Source organism: Rhinoderma darwinii, chromosome 4 (genome assembly GCF_050947455.1).
Source record: "Rhinoderma darwinii isolate aRhiDar2 chromosome 4, aRhiDar2.hap1, whole genome shotgun sequence".
Taxonomy (NCBI): domain Eukaryota; kingdom Metazoa; phylum Chordata; class Amphibia; order Anura; family Rhinodermatidae; genus Rhinoderma; species Rhinoderma darwinii.
The window spans coordinates 95,934,369-95,952,896 of record NC_134690.1 but is presented as its reverse complement, the minus strand read 5'-3'; the positions used below and the strand labels follow the sequence as shown (position 1 = coordinate 95,952,896).

Sequence of the window (18,528 nt, the reverse complement as noted above, 5' to 3'; positions counted from 1 at the left end):
TCCTTTGGGATTCACTTCTTTTTTTTTATATAATTTTTTCCTCTTTATTGCATAACAAATATAATATTACAATATAACAAACAAGATATACAAAGCCCAAACCCCCCACCCTACACTCCCACCTCAGCCGCCAGGGAAAGAAGAAAAATATATACATATATTCATCCAAATTTAGAAATGGCATAATCCAAAATTTCAACCTTTCAAAAAAGAGAACTGGGTCTCGGAGCTTTTCAATTACTGCAATCTTGTTTATAAGGCATACCCAAGGGGATACCAAAGCAGGTTTATAACATTTCCAATTTTGACATATAAACTTTCTTTGCCAGAAGAATTCCCAATAAGACCATTTTTTTAGTCTCCACCTTACCAACTAAACTTAAATCTGACCCCAGAATACACAGCATAGGTTCTGCTAAAACTTCAATACTGAAGCAAAAAGGACAAATAGGAAAGATTTCTTACAAAAAATGGTGTCATTTATGACAACACCATAAAAGAGGCATTAAATTAGCTGATGAGGTCATACAGAATTGGAATCCTGTTTAATGCCTCAAGAAAATAATACATTTAGGAGAAGAATAAACCATATAAAATATGAACAATTTTGATGAGCGCAGTGAAGGATTATGAGTGATTTTGCAGATAGATTTTAGAACTGTGTCCCAGTCCGCTTCTGTCAGTTGCGAACAAATATCTTTCCACTTTCTAAAGCCCCCCACCCTGGGCTTCTGTAGAAAGCTATATAGTTTTGCCATGGCCCCTTTCTTTGTGGTTGAATTGATTAAAAATTCCAACATGGGAGAACTTTCCCTATCCCTCTTAAATGTGGGCAACATCCTACTTAAATAGTGACTAAGGCCCCATACACACGACCGTAAAAAACCTCAGTTTTTGCGGACCGCAATTGCGGTCCGCAAAAACTGAGCCATTCACTTTCATTGAATGCTGACACCTTTCCGTAGCACTACGGAAGGGTGTCCGTGCCGTGGAAATGTTCCGGGAATTATGGAACATGTCCGTTCTTTTGCATTTTGCGGGCCGTGCTCCCATACTTTGTATGTGAGCACGGCCCGAAAATGCGGCTGTCAGTCGGTGGCCGGCCGTGCCCGCAATTGCGGGCCGTGATTGCGGGCACGGTCGTGTGCATGAGGCCTTAATTGTAAATAATAAAAATAGTCCATAGACGATAGGCCAACCTTAGCCAATAAGTAATCAAAAGTGTTAATAATCTTATTCTCAATAACTTGTGAGAAGTATAATACTTCCACCAAAAGTGGTGAACTTCAACTTTTATTTAATGCCAAATAGGTGTAACAGTATTAAAACCCCAAATATCCAAATCCTTTTTTATTTTATCCCACAAGCTCTGCAACATGTAAGCTGTAGGCAAATTAGCCCCTTTTGACTTTCGTAGAAGATTTGCTTTTAGGACGGAAAGGATGGCATATCATTAAATTTAGGATTAGAGATAAAATATGAATATTTAAGAATAGACATATCAGTCAAAATCAGTAGTCATACCTGAGAAGCTACATAGAACTTTCTATAATCTGGTATTGAGAGTCCACACAATTTTGGGTGGGCCCTTAATGATTCCAGATTCCAGCGTGTTTTTCCCCCTACCACAGAATATCTGTAGTAATTGAATCCACCGTATCAAATATTGCATTAGGGAGCCAAATTGGAGAATTCTTTGGGATTCTCCCATTTGCAAGTTTTAGCAAGAAATATGGCTTCTAATTTGTGACAAATGCGATTTTAATTATCCGATAACATAATTTGTCAGAACTTTATATGCAAGATAATATATTGCTTCCATTCCCGCTAGAATTGTACCCTTCATTTTGCATGAATGTATCTGCATGGATTATAGCATGTACATTAACTTTAATATTTTATCTGTCCTTTAGAAGCATCGTAATAGCCAAGTCCATTCCTTGCTGCTACACACGAATGAGTTAAGGCCTTGATAATATTGCTAAGCAACAGGTATCCAAGCACCAAATCTTCCTTGCTCTTTGTGATGATCATTTTCAGTATGTGCAGGAGCCAGCCTTCTCAGAGATATCGCCGTATTCTGTTTGAGGTGCATTTCTGGGAATGATTCTAGGAAACGATTAGCTCGGATCGAGTTCTGCAGATTGGACAAGTTTCCATATGTTTCTAACTGAACAAGTAAAATAACTTTCCACCAATTCTGCACATACGTCAGGAGTGTGAAGTATGCCAGACTAATGAGATTATGCAGATACGAACAAATGGCGCTTATGACTTGAGTTGTGAACACCCGAAGTGAATTAGCTTGTGCTGTGAGCATTATTCAATTACATCTTACCAATGTCAGTGAATGTCTAAAATGTCATTGTATGCTTAGAATTAAAGGGATTGTCCAGGTTCTGGGCTGTTTTTTTATTCCGATGACCTATCCACAGGATAGGTCTTCAGTATATGATTGGTGGGAGTTCAACACCTTGGCCCCGCACCGATCAACTGTTCTGGCCCTCAGAGGCAGCTGGAAGCTATGCAGTGATCGGTGCCGGAAGTAGAAGGCTCTGACCACTGTATAGCGGCCGTGCTGGATTACTGCAGCACGGCCGCTATATTGTAACCAGAGCCTTCTACTTCCAGCACCGATCATTACATAGCTTCCAGCTCAAGCAATTGCCTCTGAATTAGTATCAGAGGTGTTCGTATTCTTAAAACCACTAACTCAAGTCCACACGTAGAAGCCGTGGGCCAGTCTGAGTGCACCCACATTGTAGCTGAAAACTACTGCGGCATGTGGTTTTACCAATTAATGGTGTCGTTTTGGAATTGTCATTTTGGGTCCAAAGTGCGGTCATGAGCAAACATTACAGGACTACCGATTCGCAGTAAAACTTCATGATGATGGGCTGTACTTCGGTCAAACAGCGATCATTTTGCGCTGCCTTATCTTTAGGGGAGAAAAGTATTTGTCTTACTGCGCATCACACTACATAAGTTAAAAAGAATGAAGAAAAAAAATAAACAGCCTATGGGAGCGTGTCTGGAATCTCTGGACAAGGGCACAGGAAAAAAAACTAACCCAAGGTTGAATGAGAAAGATTGTTTAAATGGTGGCCAAATCCAAGCTGACCTTCAATTTCAAAGCACATCAATGTCCAAAAAACTTAAGGTACAATTAGCACTATTTGTCATTGTCTGAATAAAAATGGCATTTATGGTAGTCGAATGGACTCAACCGGAATTTACCAAAACGCATGTCAGCAAACCATAGACCTTCTAGGCAAATGCCGTTTTGATTGATTTATTCATAAAACGCAAATTTTATTTCATCTAACACTAAATGTTAAAAAAAAAAGGAAGCAGTAAATATTTTATTAAAAGAATAGCATTTTTATCATAGGGACACTCAGTGATACTTTGGCATCGGCCATGTACAACTTGGAAAATGCACTTAAATCAGAAGAATATGAAGGCATTTCGAAATAATAATAATAAAAAAAATGGTACAGTTTAAAAAAAAAAAAAAAAATAAAGTACTGCCCAGTGCCAAAAATTCATGTCTCAGCCACATGTCATTTTGGTTGTTTGCTTATTTAAGATGAAGTCTGCTAACAATTTTGGTCACATCTGTATCCTTGGAGCAGCTCATAATGCACATAATATACGCAATACGGATTAAAATAATAGATATAAGCTCCGTCCCGGCTTCAGTGTTTCTGCACTAATCCTGCCGTAAAACTTCCCGCAAATACTCCTTGAACTTGGGGCAATCACAGGCATAGTAGAGGAGAGCTCAAAATGAGTAAGACACGCAATTCGGCGGCCGCTGATCGCCTCAAAGAGTTCGCCAGATCAAGTAACCATTATGGCGCCGTTACTCCTGGACAGCAGCATGACGAGGCGGACCCTCAAGGAGATGAGGAGCCGGAACCATCACTAAAACAAGTCACAGCACAGCTCCTGACTGCCATACGTGAGTCTACTACTTCTCTTACTGGGAAAATAGATGAGGTTAAGGTGGACCTTGGATTGATGCGTCAGGATCTCCAGAAGCTCAGAGATCGGGTTCGTGACACCGAAAATCGGATCTCGCAAGTAGAGGATGATTCTGCCCCTGTGGCGCGGCAAATCGGGGCCCTGGAGAGGGCGGCAGATGCATGGGCACAAAGATCGGACGATCTTGAGAATAGGATGCGCAGGAATAATGTTTGTATCCTGGGACTGCCAGAACGCGCTGAAGGCAAGGACCCAGGGACATTTATGGAGCAATGGCTCAAGGATACGCTGCCTGATGCTACACTATCTGCGGCTTATGCGGTTGAACGAGCACATCGCGTTCCTGCCAGACCGCCTCCGCCAGGGGCCATGCCTAGGCCTATGTTGGTTCGTTTACTCAGCAGCAAGGATAGAGACGCCATTTTGAGAGCTGCGCGCCAAAAAGGCCAGATCACTCACAACACCGCTACGGTCACGATTTTTCAAGATTTCTCTGCAGCGCTCCAGAAAGCTCGGGCTACATTTGTTGGCGTTAAACGACGGTTGAGAGATCTTCAGATTCAATACTCCATGGTCTTCCCAGCACGGCTCCGAGTTGTACATCATGATAAATCTATCTTTTTCAATACTCCGGGAGAGGCTGACGAATGGCTGAACAGCCGAAATAATCCAGATCCCAGACCGTGATTGCTGCTTTTGTTATCCGACACCTAGAATCGGGGACACGGAGACTCGGTGACTTTCGTGGAGCTGCGGTTTTGCTTTTGGAACTTTTTTTTTTGTCTTCCCTTCCTCATGGCGCCGATCCAGGTTGCTGCTTTGTGGTATAATATCTGTATATCTGATATGTGTTCACTGAATGTACAGTCTCTTTAACCACTGTATTTTACTCTTGCCTATATTGTTGTTAATGAATTGGGATACTGGGTTGTCCTTGAACAGGTTGCTAGACCGTTCTGGGGAGCCTTGTTACCCCATATTATTGCGGGTCCTTATATGACGGGTTGTATGCCTGTCTTGTGTGGGTTGGAGAAATAGTCTGTGCAGAGTTTCCAGTTCCACACAGACTACCCACGTGCTTCAGAGGGGATATATTCCCCTAGTTCGGAAGATTTTCTTGATAAGGGGACTGAGTTCCCCCTCCTGCTATTGTTCTTTTGTTAAAATCTTCTACTTTTGTATTTTAAAGATAGTTCTTTAAGCGGTGCATGATGTCTCTAAGTGTTATGTCTTGGAATGTGCGGGGATTGCGAGAGCCACGTAAACGCAATCAAATCTTCTCTCAGATTAGAGCAGGAGGCCCACAAATAATATGTTTGCAAGAAACGCATTTAATATCAGACACTATTAAATTTATGAGGAAGCCATGGATACAATGGTCAGCACACTCCACGCACTCCTCATATTCCAGGGGGGTTTCCTTACTAATTCACAAGTCCCTGAGGTGGGAGCCAGGAGTTATGAAAAAAGACCCAGATGGGAGATATATTTTTGTACATGCATGGATAGAGAGCCACCCTTTTGTTATCCTGGGCATTTATATTCCCCCAACACAGTCCCTAGCGGTACTTTATGAAGCAGCCAACTTTGCATCAGCGTATCCCCAAGCTACGGTCCTCTGCATGGGAGACTATAATACTGTAGCAAATCCTACATTGGACAGATTTCGCCCGGATGTGGGGACAGATCCCCCTTGTGTAACTAGATCCCTCCCTTTATTGCTATTTCTGGAAGAGGTGGGATGGCATGATCTTTGGAGGTATATGTGGCCGGATGTTCTAGAATATACCCGTTATACCACGGGGAGAAATGCACTGTCTCGGATTGACTACATTTGCGGTAATGTGCGGGCGTGTTCGGTGCTCGCATCTGTGGAACATTTACCCCGGGTGTTTTCTGATCACTCCCCTATGATGGTAAAATTGACCATGTCCCAGAGAAGAAGTCACATCTGTAGGAAAATACACCCATTTTGGTTAACTCAATTTACTCAGCAGGATCGAATTCCTGACCAAATTCACATTTACACACAGAGCAACGAAAATGGTACGAACCACTCAGCTTACTGGGATGCATTAAAAGCCTAATTGAGGGGCTGTCTCCAGTCCTCCATTTCTTATATAAAAAAGGAATCGGTTAAAAGGGAACAGGAACTGGCTAACTCATGCAGGGTACTAGAAGCCACGTATGTATCGAACCCATCGGAAAATAATAGGGTCAGCTGGTTACGGGCGGGAAGACAATATTTGTTGTATCTGACGGAAAAAAGCAAGCGTAAAATGTTCTTTGCAAACCAGAAATACTTTGAACAGGGAAACCAATCCAGCAGCCTGTTAGCACATCTCATCCACCAGAACACTTCCTCCCCGGCTATTTTGAAAATTAGAAGCCCTAATGGTGTTATTCTTACTGCTAAGTCAGATATACTTTCTGTATTTTCTGATTTTTACAAAGACTTATATGTCTCTAGAATTACGAAGACTGCAGAAGAGTTGCAGATATACTGTGAATCTATCACCTGCCCCAATATAACTAATGAACAGAGTCTCCTACTTGATGGCATTATCACGATGGAAGAGCTGACTGAGGCAGTGAAGGATATGTCTAAGGGGAAAGCCTCGGGGCCGGATGGAATACCTTTAGAGGTTTATTTGAGATACCAAGAGCAGTTACTCCCAGAACTCCTTCATACATATCATAAATCCTTGGTAGCGGGGTCCCTGCCCGACTCCTTCTATGAGGCCACAGTAGTAGTGATACTTAAACCGGAAAAAGATCCCTTGGGCTGTTCTTCCTACAGGCCCATAGCATTACTTAACGTAGATTATAAAATTTTAACTAAGGTATTGGCAAATAGACTTAATGGTATTATGCCCTCTATCATCCACCCTGACCAAGCTGGGTTTATACAGGGGAGAAGTACGTCAGATAACCTACGCAGAGTCCAGATTGTTTCTCAGATTGCATCGCGACAGGGTGCGGTCTGGGCCTTGCCATCTTTGGATGCAGCAAAGGCCTTTGACTCTATTTAGTGGCCATATTTACTTAATGTTCTGCGCGGGTTTGGATTTGGTCCTGTGTTTTGTCAGTGGGTCTCCTTATTGTATCTACATCCCAGAGCGGCGGTGTTCTTGAACGGACAGCTCTCTTCATACTTTGATTTGGCTTGTGGTACCAGACAGGGGTGTCCGCTTTCACCTCTATTATTTGCAATCGCTGTAGAACCCTTAGCTATTCTACTTAGATCTAATGTGATATACCGGGGCATACCCCTAAGTTCTGTGGAACACCGAGTGGCATTATATGCTGACGACCTGTTGCTATTCATGTCATCCCCTGATGAGTCCCTAGATGTAGCAATGACCATAATTGATAGGTTTGGAGACTTCTCTGGACTGTCTATTAATTGGGGCAAGTCGTGTCTGATGTACTTTTCCCCGAGCAGAAATGTTATGGTGGGCTCATTGGTAGGGGGCTTGAGAGTGGTTTCTAGTTTTAAGTATTTGGGAATTCAAATCACGAGATTAGACGCTGACATGGTACAGGCAAATGTTGCTCCCCTAATTCCGATGTTTCGAGATAAATTTAAGATTTGGTCGGGACTACCTCTATCCATAGCAGGACGTATCAACCTTATCAAAATGGTGGTTCAGCCTAAATGCCTTTATATTCTGCAACACATATTTGTATATATTCCAAAGTCATTTTTACAGGAAATAGAATCGCAGCTAATTAAATTCATATGGGGATCTTCTAGATCTAAGTTACAGCTAGCAAAATTGCAACAACCCAGAGATTTAGGGGGAATGGCCCTCTCTGATTTATATTTATACTAGCTGGCGGGCCAGCTCAAATATATGGCCGCCTGGGTGTCACCTGACGTACCAGAGGGAATGGAACTGTGTCTGGCAAACTATTTGGATATTCCTAAACTCTGGCCTGTATTAGAACCCTCGCTTCCCCTTAGTAGGAAATCTTTACCGATACATAAGGTTGCTCGCAATGTATGGTCGGCGGCACTTAAGATCTCAGGAGAGGACCAAATAATAGCGGAAACACCCCTATGGCAGAATGCGGCACTAGATCAGTTACTCCCCTCACAGGATGATACATTTTGGTCGACACTGGGGGTGAAGACGGTGGGAGATTTATTTGTGAATAATGTGATGCTGTCCTTTACTCAAGTTGAGGAAACTGATCAAGCTCCAAGACAAGCTTTCTATAAGTATTTACAATTGCGCCATTCACTGCTGGTTCAGTATAGGGGAAGAGTAACACCTATTTCCACCTATCCCTTGATTGGGGTCATTAGATCACAGGGCCCCGGAGGGTTAATTTCATCCATCTATTCTTACCTTATACATGCGAAGGCAAATAAAGCAGCTTTCCCAGCAATGGACAGGTGGCAGACCTTGATCCCATCCCTAGATTAGGACTCCAGATTGGATCTGTTAGAGTCACATAGATTTGTTTCTCCTGCTATTAACAATAAGCTTATACAGCTCTACATCATACACCAGAGTTATCTTACCTCGGTCCGTCTTTATAAAATGGGTAGACGGCCTAATCCCAGTTGTCACAGGTGTCGCCATGAACCGGCTGATTTTCATCACATGATATGGGAATGCCCTCTACTTCAAGTTTTCTGGACTGAAGTTACTGACCTGTTATCCCGGGTATTGGAGGTCCCAGTTAGACTGGAACCAAGAGTTTGCTTATTCGGATTGGTGGAGGATGGGATGTATCCTAATCCAACACGTACGTGCCTTCGGGAGACGTTATTTATGGCTAGGAAGGCTATTGCTATTAGATGGATGAATACTCGTACTCCTACTAAATCTATGTGGATAGAACTGATTAATTCTATGATACCCTATGAACGAATTGTTTATGTTAACAGAAGATGCCCTGATAAATTTCATCGGGTGTGGGATCAGTGGTGTAATTCTGAGCTCACATCCTACTCCAACAATGCTTTATCTATGGCTCTTAGAGCAGTCCCTACTTAAGGTGCTTTGTAGAAGGGGAGGAGAGAGGTTGCCTCTCCTATCTGTCTGGGTAATTTATAGTTCAAGATGGGATGCAACATTATAGATACCTCGGGTCTCTTGGAAGGAATCGGGATTTGCTGGCTCTCTGACTTCTGCATATGGTAATATATTATTGTTCTGAGAAAATATGGATCGTGCACTACGAACGATTGTGAAAGGTTTATATACTATGTTCTAGTTTATTTTCTGTTTAAATTGAGATGGATTGTAATGCCATGCATTGCTGACATGATATTGTAACACGCACTTTTGTATTAATACGGGGCATGTCCGCTGTGCGGGGGCCCAGAAATGTCTTTTATCATGGTGTTTATGTATCTCCTTCAATAAAACGAGTTTAAAAAAAAAAATAATAGATATAACAAGAAGAGTTTGGAAACCATTGTAATAGATTTAAATCTGTTTAGAGTCACTGTGAACTTAATATTATGAAGTAAAAGGCAGTCTTGCTAAAGAGAATAGCGAATATGGCGAATCCCATTACTTCTAGTGACCTAGCAGATCCACCACTCCTTGTTGAAATTACTTAAAATCTCATTGCTTTTTTTATCCCTGACTTGATGCCCCCACATCTTTTGATTTACTTGTTCTGGTGGCCCAGTTTACAAGATCCATTGTTTGTCCCCAGAACCATTGCCACTTCAAGCAGCGCTCGATTCAGGCCTCAGGGTAGCGTGTTATCTCCCTTATTGCATACAACACAGAGTGAGGGGAGGCAGCACATGACATGCTCATAAGGCCTGTCTCGAGTGCCACTGGACGATGCATAGTCACTGGAGGAGGTATATCAAAAGGGTTGGAGTAAGTGCCAAGAGTCCATGTAATAATAGCAATATAAAAAATACTATTCAAACTAAATTTGTGCATTTTATAAAATGAGAAAATAATGTTTAATTAAAAAAATAAAAAGTTGTCTTTAAAATTAAGAGTCAAGTCCTGCCAGTTAAACCCCTTTAGACCCTAAAGGCACGTTTACACGGGCCAATGATTGAGCAAACAAGCATTCATAGCGCAAACGCTAAGTCATCGGCTGATCACATAGTTTATGCAACAATAAATATTATCGTTGTCAGCAGCACATCTCTCTCATATTTGCGGGTGTAAAAGATCCTTAACATTCTGAGAAAACACAATAAAAATAAATGCTCACCATGCAATCCACCATGTAGTGCAGGGACCTAAGTGCCATATTAAAGGGAATGTACAGATGTGTCCACCATCAACTGTTCTTCAATTGCGTTAAGTTATACAATATGTCATCATACCAATTCAATACCAGACAATAAAAAGAAGTATATATGTTAAAAACATACTTTTTTTTTTTTTTTTTTACATATAGGCCTATGCGTGATGGATGCCAGAGCTGTAAGATTTTTTTTTTTTTACAGGTTTGTTTAACGTCTCATGCCATACATCTCGGTTTACTGCTCAGTTAAGGGAGGCCACATTGGTATCGTCAGAAAATGTCATACTATTTAAATAAGGTATTTATTGATTTTTTTTTTTACATTTCTGGTGTTCTGCAGCTCACTGATCAGCTTTGCTGTGGTGCCTGGGACAGTGTCAGCAGAGGGCAGGGGATTTAATTACCACTAATGTCAAGCTGGAGGCTTAAATAAGGCAGCATAGCAACTGTGCTGTAAATCACAGAGACGCTACAGAAGTGGTCAGGAGAATGAATACACATCACGTCCTGGCTGGAGGTAATGTATATTCATTGTCATGACACATGAGTAGCGTTATAGTGTGTTTATGTGACTGCACATAACGATATAGCTATATCGCTATCTGCAGTGTAAATGAATGGAGAGGAGTGTATGACGCCGATTGTCACTGGTATAGTGCCAAGGGATTGACGCAGGGCAAATGTGGTGCCTATTTTCAAAAAGGGTTCTAGGTCTTCCCTGCGTAATTATAGACCAGTAAGCTTAACATCCATCATGGGGAAAATGTTTGAGGGGCTATTGAGGGACTATATACAGGATTACGTGACAAAAAAAATAGTACGGTTTTACTAAGGACAGAAGTTGTCAAACCAACCTGATTTGTTTTTATGAAGAGGTGAGCAGAAGCCTAGACAGAGGGGCTGCTGTGGATGTAGTGTTTTTGGACATTGCAAAGGCATTTGACACTGTCCCTCATAGACGTCTAATGGGTAAATTAAGGTCTATAGGTTTAGAAAGTATAGTTTTTAATCGGATTGAGAATTGGCTCAAGGACCGTATCCAGAGAGTTGTGGTCAATGATTCCTACTCTGAATGGTCCCCGGTTATAAGTGGTGTACCCCAGGGTTCCGTGCTGGGACCACTATTATTCAACTTATTTATTAATGATATAGAGGATGGGAATAATAGAACTATTTCTATTTTTGCAGATGACACCAAGCTATGTAGTAATGTTCAGTCTATGGAAGATGTTCGTAAATTGCAAGCGGATTTAAACAAACTAAGTGTTTTGGCGTCCACTTGGCAAATGAAGTTTAATGTAGATAAATGTAAAGTTATGCATCTGGGTACCAACAATCTTCATGCATCATATGTCCTAGGGGGAGCTATACTGGGGGAGTCACTTGTTGAGAAGGAGCTGGGTGTACTTTTAGATCATAAACTAAATAACAGCATGCAATGTCAATCAGCTGCTTCAAAGGCCACCAAGATATTGTCGTGTATTAAAAGAGGCATGGACTCGTGGGACAGGGATGTAATATTACCACTTTACAAAGCATCAGTTCTGGGCTCCAGTTCATAGAAAGGATGCCCTGGAGTTGGAAAAAATACAAAGAAGAGCAACGAAGCTAATAAGGGGCATGGAGAATCTAAGTTATGAGGAAAGATTAAAAGAATTAAACCTATTTAGCCTTGAAAAAAGAGGACTAAGGTGGACGTGATTAACTTATATAAATATATTAATGGCACATACAAAAAATATGGTGAAATCCTGTTCCATGTAAAACCCCCTCAAAAAACAAGGGGGCACTCCCTCCGTCTGGTAGAAAAAAAAGGTTAAATCTGCAGAGGCGACAAGCCTTCTTTACTGTGAGAACTGTGAATCTATGGAATAGTCACCGCAGGAGCTGGTCACAGCAGGGACAGTAGATGGCTTTAAAAAAGGCTTACATAATTTCCTAGAACAAAAAAATATTAGCTCCTATGTGTAGAAACTTTTCCCTTCCCTTTTCCCATCCCTTGGTTGAACTTGATGGACATGTGTCTTTTTTCAACCGTACTATGCAACTATGTAGCGTGACTTTTACACAAAAACCAGTTGCTGTCAAAAGTAGGGCAGCCAGCCACTCCTTCAGCCTCTGTGGCAGTCAATGGAATTTTATCTAGCTCTTTCAAGATATGTAATGGTACGCGGCAAGGGTGTCCCTTATCTCCTTTTTCGTTTTTTAACGGTTACGGAGACTCTTATGCAGGCTATTAGATTGGATGTTAATATTAAGGGAATACACTTTGGGAATAGGGATCACAAAGTATCTGCTTATGCCGACGATATGTAGCCGATGGTTACGAACAAATTTTGGACTCCTTTAGTACCTTTTCAAAATCAATAAGGGGAAGTCCCAAGCTTTAGGGTTCTCATATGAATCTCGTAGAAAATTCTTGGCGGATAATTCAGATTATAATTGGACTTCTTCTCATATTACCTTTCTGGGTATTAAGATTGGGAATAATTTAGGCTGTTTTCTCCAAATTATGCCTCCTTTCTCGATTCTCTCCCTTGTCTGTTGAAACAATTTGACATACCTTATATCTCATAGTTTGGTGGAAAAAGACATTCTAATGTCATTTATTCTACCTAAGCTTACTTACCTTATGCAAGTTTTACCAATACCGCTCACCAGGGCTTTTTTCACAGATATCAACAGATTATTCTCCAAGTTTATTTGGAAGTGTAAAAAAAGCTTGTATATCTAGAGAAACCTTAACCTGACAGAAGCCTTGTGGTGGTATTTGTTTACCAGATCCAGAAAAATGTTACCAAGCCATACATTTATCTCGGATTATTGATTGGGTTCAAGCTCCCTCTTACAAGATGTGGATATCTGTGGCAAACGCGCTCTCTCCAGTTCCTCTACGCACTTTAATATTATTTAACAAAGAGGTCGTAGAAGGGGTCAAACCCTATAACCCCTTGACCTTGGCAACGTTGAAAGTATGGCGTAATTTCTCCTCAAGACCTGACTTTGGTTCTATACCATCTCCTCTTTTACAGGTTGGAGATCTGTTAGGTCTTGCCCTATTGGCCTTAAAGGAAAGCATCCCTGGTTCTGTCGCCTCCTCATGTTACCTTTTAACTCAGCTTCTTGACGACTCCGAGAACGTCTTAGATGACATTTCCCTTGCTTCTAAACTTGGGATTCCCGTAACTCACTCACCTTTGCTCTCCTTCATAAAGTAAAGCTTCAGTCCTTTCAGCTGTCTCATGCGGGTTCTGGACCCTCAGAATGGTTTGATAAATTTGTTATCTCAGTCGATACCAGTCATCAAACCCTTTTCACTAATATATAAAAAACTGATATTTTCTACTCCCTCTTCCCCTCCATAATTTTCTTTGATTATGGGAGAAAGACCTAGACAGAGTTTTGTCCGACTCTGAAATAACTCGTGTACTGATTGCTCCACATAGGATCTCCAGATGTGTCAGGATACAGGAAGACAGTTATAAGATTTTGTCCTGTTGGTACAAAACCCCAGATATGACTTCTATATGTACACTATCCCATTCTGATGTTTGTTGGCGTTGTGCCAAGGAGAGAGGATCCTTCTTTCATATCTGGTGGTCCTGTGACGAGATTGCAAAATGGTGGAAAAATATTTTTGATAAATGTAATTCCATCTGTCAAACTAATATTCCTCCTTCTCCGGACTTAGCTCTTTTGTCGATCACTCCTTCAAATATCACTGTTGCCCCGTCCAAACTTTTTAAGAATTTGTTGGTTGCTGCTAGACTTCTGTTTCCGACATATTGGCTTTCAGTGGAGATCCCTTCTATGGAACACTGGATTGCTGAAGTGGACCAAATATATAGATTTCGGGAAATATCTCATAAAGAGACTTATTCCAGGGATGCTTTCTTGAAAATATTGTTGCCATGGAAGCATTATAGAAAATTTGAGCAAGCTTCATTTCCTTTGTCCTTTTTAGTGATTATACAATTTGAAGTATTATTTGTCATCACAATGATATTGTGTACTTTTCATTATAGCTGACCGTCTATAATCTAATGTTTGCAATGCCAGCACTGTCTTTCATAACTTGCACATGTACTTTGGTTTTCTTTATTTTCTGTACGAAAAAGAAAAAAGAATAAAGGAAAAAAGAAAAAAGAAGAAAGAAAAAGAAGTAGGGCAGCCATGTCACGAACATCCAGACCAGAGTGGTTATTAGAGGCATCAATGATGAACATGCAGGTCAAATGCTCTCACGCCCTCTATGTGGAGAGGTCTGAACAACGTAAAATAAGTACACAGGTCATTGCTTTAATACAGAATTATCAAAGTATGTTCTGGTTCTGCCATGAATATCCTGAAGATCTTAAAAATATCTCCACTAGCTTCTGAAGTAAAGAATGATGTATGGCAAAAATAATTTCATTCAAGCTCCAATCAAAATGGAAAAAATTAGCCATCACACATTGTTTGCATGCTTAAAGTGTTTGTGCATCCAGTAATCACGGTTACAGTATGGTTTCCATAGAATTAGAAGCCAGTGGCTGCTATCACTATGGTACACATTTTCCCAAGGTAATAAACGTGTCAGACTCCACCCACTAGTGAGATTTCCTTTTCCCTATACAGGCAACCACTGGCAGGTGCGCACAGTCATGTTCAAGGTAAACGCTGACATGATGGATCTGGATGGATGGATGGATTTGTTCTACAGTGGAGTCCTCAATGTAACATTATGTGATGATTGGAGTTTCCCTTTAAGACTTATAAAATTTTTGACTTAAAAATAACATGTAAACTGTGCAATCATCAAATGTTCCCCTAATAATAGATGCATCAAGCAAGCATGAACACAATGTTAAAAAGATTGTGCTTTAAAGAACACTTAACAGTAAAATAAAAAATACTTAAAAAATCTAATGTTGCAACACACTTTGATCAAGTGATAATCTTTTTTCATTCATTAAAAAGGATATTTTTTGTCCTTTTCAGGATTTATAACATCGGTCATCCTACACCAAGAAAAATTTAGAATAGGCCTCATTTATCAAAACTGTCTTAAAAGAAAATCTGGCCTTGTTGCCCATAGCAACCAATCATAGCTCAGTTTTAATTTCTTATACCACTGTGAAAAAAAGAACAGCTGCACTGATTGGTTGCTATGGGCAACAAGGCCAGATTTTCGGTTATGTTTTGATAAATTCCCTCCATTGAACCTTATTTATTAAACACTCTACGCAAGTTTTTTTACTTAAAAAAGTTGCCATTTGTGTAAAACTTTAATTTTGCGACTTTTTACACCACCTCCACCATTTTTAGAAAAAGTGTGCGTGGCTTAGCGGAAAGGCGCGGGCCCACCATGACCCAAATACATTTACTACAACTTACAGCAAAAAACGGCCATAAATGATAGGACAAATCTATTCCAGAACCTAGCTGTCATAGATTTGACTTTCTGGTTCACGGCCGGCCTTCCTGCCTGTGCCCCATAGTAATTTAGGCACATCGTTTTTTTTAGATTGACTGGCATATCAACCACCGGTCGTAATGAATTCCCCCCCCCCCCCCCCCCATATGTCTATTTCGACCTAATATTTCAATTTGCATCAAGATATAAAAATAATTTGTTTGATCAGTCCTTGCTTTGCTCAGCATTTTCAGGCAGTTATTCTGATAATTAAAAGACCCAAATTATACATAAAAAAATATTAAGTTTTATTTCTCCTTTAAAAAGCAAGGTTTCCTTTACATACGTATATTCACTTTGCATATGTTTAGGTCCATACAGCTGCAAAGGGTTGAATAAGTCTTGGTAATCATGTCCCACTGGATTTCACACTCCCCTGTTGCAGGATGGCAGGAGGAACGCCCAGCGATGTCCTCCTATCTTTAGTGCACTTGCCACATTTTCTGCCCAATCAGAAATTTCACTGTAGAATCTACTCCATGTCCTATGGACGGATCTTCAAGTTGCTCACTTAAAATGTTGGTTTGTTCATGTACTCTTCCATTGTCTAAAAACATGACAATATCGGCAGTCATAAATATTCAACACTTCATTCACATTATTACTTTTTGCCCAGAAAGGACCTGTATACAATTCACTATTAAATTAGCATTTGGGCCCCAAAGGTGATTCTACAGTTTAGAGAGGACCTGTCACTAGTTCATATAAGTTAAACTGGTTTACTGACCTGAATGGCACTGTCTCCCTGATTCCAGCGCCGGTTTTTTTCTTTTTTTTCCTGGACACCCCCCTCCACCCCGTTCAAGAGATATGGACCATTGTTGTGTTGGCTCCCTATATGCCAATTTGCTGTAGTTAGCCAACAGGGCGCGAACTGCCCTCAAGCTGCCTCGCTCTGATTGGTCAGCATCAGACACAGGGAAGGCAGCTCCCACCATTGGCCAACTACGGCAAATTAGCAATACTGGGCCATATCTCTATATCGGAGCGGTCCACGGGGAAAAAAAACCCACTAGAAATCAGGGAAAGAGAACAATTCAGGTCAGTTGATCTGTTTAACTTATATCACCTAGTGGCAAGCACTCTTTAAAAGGGTCCCCCAAAAATAAGCAGATCACAGTGTGTCTTCCTGCTAGGAATCCGACAGCAAGTGTTCAGTCCTCTGCAGCTCCATCAGAAAGTTCACAATTAAGTCAATAGGCTGCCCGTGTAATGCATGGACACAGCGGGTCCTTTAGAACGAGAGAGGCTTTTTTTAAATTGGGATTTTCTAAGCGCAACAACCCTTTAAAAGCTTTTCGGTAACAAGGGCGTATGTAATACATCATGAAATCAAACTCTTGCCACGACTAAAATATAAAGACCACAGCCTGTAAAGGCCCATTTTCACTGGCCAATTATCGGGCAAACAAGCGTTCAAAGAACACTCGTTCCTGATAATTGCTCTGTATAAACAGGGCAGCGATCAGCAGATGAACGAACAAATACACTTTTATCTGCTGATCGGATCGTCTCAAATGTGTAAATTATTCTCGTTGTCGGCAGAACATCTGCCTGTGTAAACAGGGAAACGTGCTGCCGACATGTTACAAAGGTATGGGGACGAGCGATGGGACTAATGAGTGCTCGTTCCCATACTATGTCCCTGTGTAAGGAGCGAACGAGCGCCGATCAACAAGCTGTCTCTTTGATTTGTGCTCGTTGCATCGGCCAAAATGGGCAGGTGTAAAAGTACCTTCACTGTGATCTCTGCCCCTGTTCAGCCTTGCAGGATGATACCGGAAACTTTCTTCATGTCATCTCCCTTCTTACCAATAAGAGAGAATATGAGCGCTCTGATTGTAACCCCTTTTTTTTCCTACCACAAGGGTAAGAAGATGTATAGTTACACATCTAATCACCCCGTGCGCCTAATCTCAAACTTTTATTCTTAGAAGTTGCTGTGCATTGAAGTCTATGTTCTGTGTAGACCTTTAGCAACAAGCGTGACTTTTTATGCATTTTATATACAATTTTACGCTCCAATGCAAAATTGCATGAAGGCGCCCATGAGTGTTGAGTGCCATTTTTACAATGTGTACAGTGTCTACTTTTGAAAAATAATTGGGTATGGATGTATATGATTTTTTTTTAATTTTAGAATGCAGGTTCTATTTGTGTAAGCCTAGATGTAAACTTTCTTCTTGGTTGCAAAAATTCAATGAGACCCATTTTCATAGGTTCTACCTTCAGACAAGTGGAAGTTAATGCCCTGCCCAAGCCGCTGAGTTGAACGTTATTAAAGTAAAAAATTATACATAAAGGCTCATGTACATGGCCGTACTACTGCTCCATACAACCTCCGAGTTACACAAAGACATAATACGGTGCCCATACACGTGTATTGTCCCGTCCTGTACCTCCTTATGCTTCCAATTTCATATGGAGTTTTTTCCTGTTGTAATTGTGGCATGCTTCGGCAGACTACGTTAGGTATACGGTAACGACAGAGCTTGTAGGGCACCACACGGAGGCCGTGCAGCTCCGTATTTCCCCTGTGCACACGGCTCTGCCGTGTGAATGAAACCTTATAATGACATACCTATGATTCAAGAACAGGCAGGAATATTTTCTATTGCATCACCAAATAGCAGTAAATAAACCCCAAAAAAATATTTAATACCGTATAATAACTTTTTGCAGTTACATGTTCAGCTCTATTCACACTGGCATCATCGCTTCTAATTTTACAGGATCTATGACAGATAGGATGGATCCATTATGATCCTTTTGACAGATCCCGCAAAATAATTTTTTTCTAACCCTATTGACTAATAGTGGTGCTATATACACAGATTCACAGCACGTGT

The 18,528-nt window shown here is 40.9% G+C and overlaps 1 protein-coding gene across 1 annotated transcript in view; it reads right to left on the bottom strand.

Annotated features, from left to right (window-relative positions):
- Positions 1-15,929: 15,929 nt before the first annotated feature.
- Positions 15,930-18,528, bottom strand: part of AP1S3 (adaptor related protein complex 1 subunit sigma 3) — a 43,572-nt gene continuing 40,973 nt past the window's right edge. Inside the window, exon 5 of the mRNA XM_075863968.1 lies at positions 15,930-16,226. Within this exon, the coding sequence (XP_075720083.1) occupies positions 16,191-16,226 (36 nt within the window). The 3' untranslated portion in view covers positions 15,930-16,190. The remainder of the gene's footprint in view (positions 16,227-18,528) is intronic.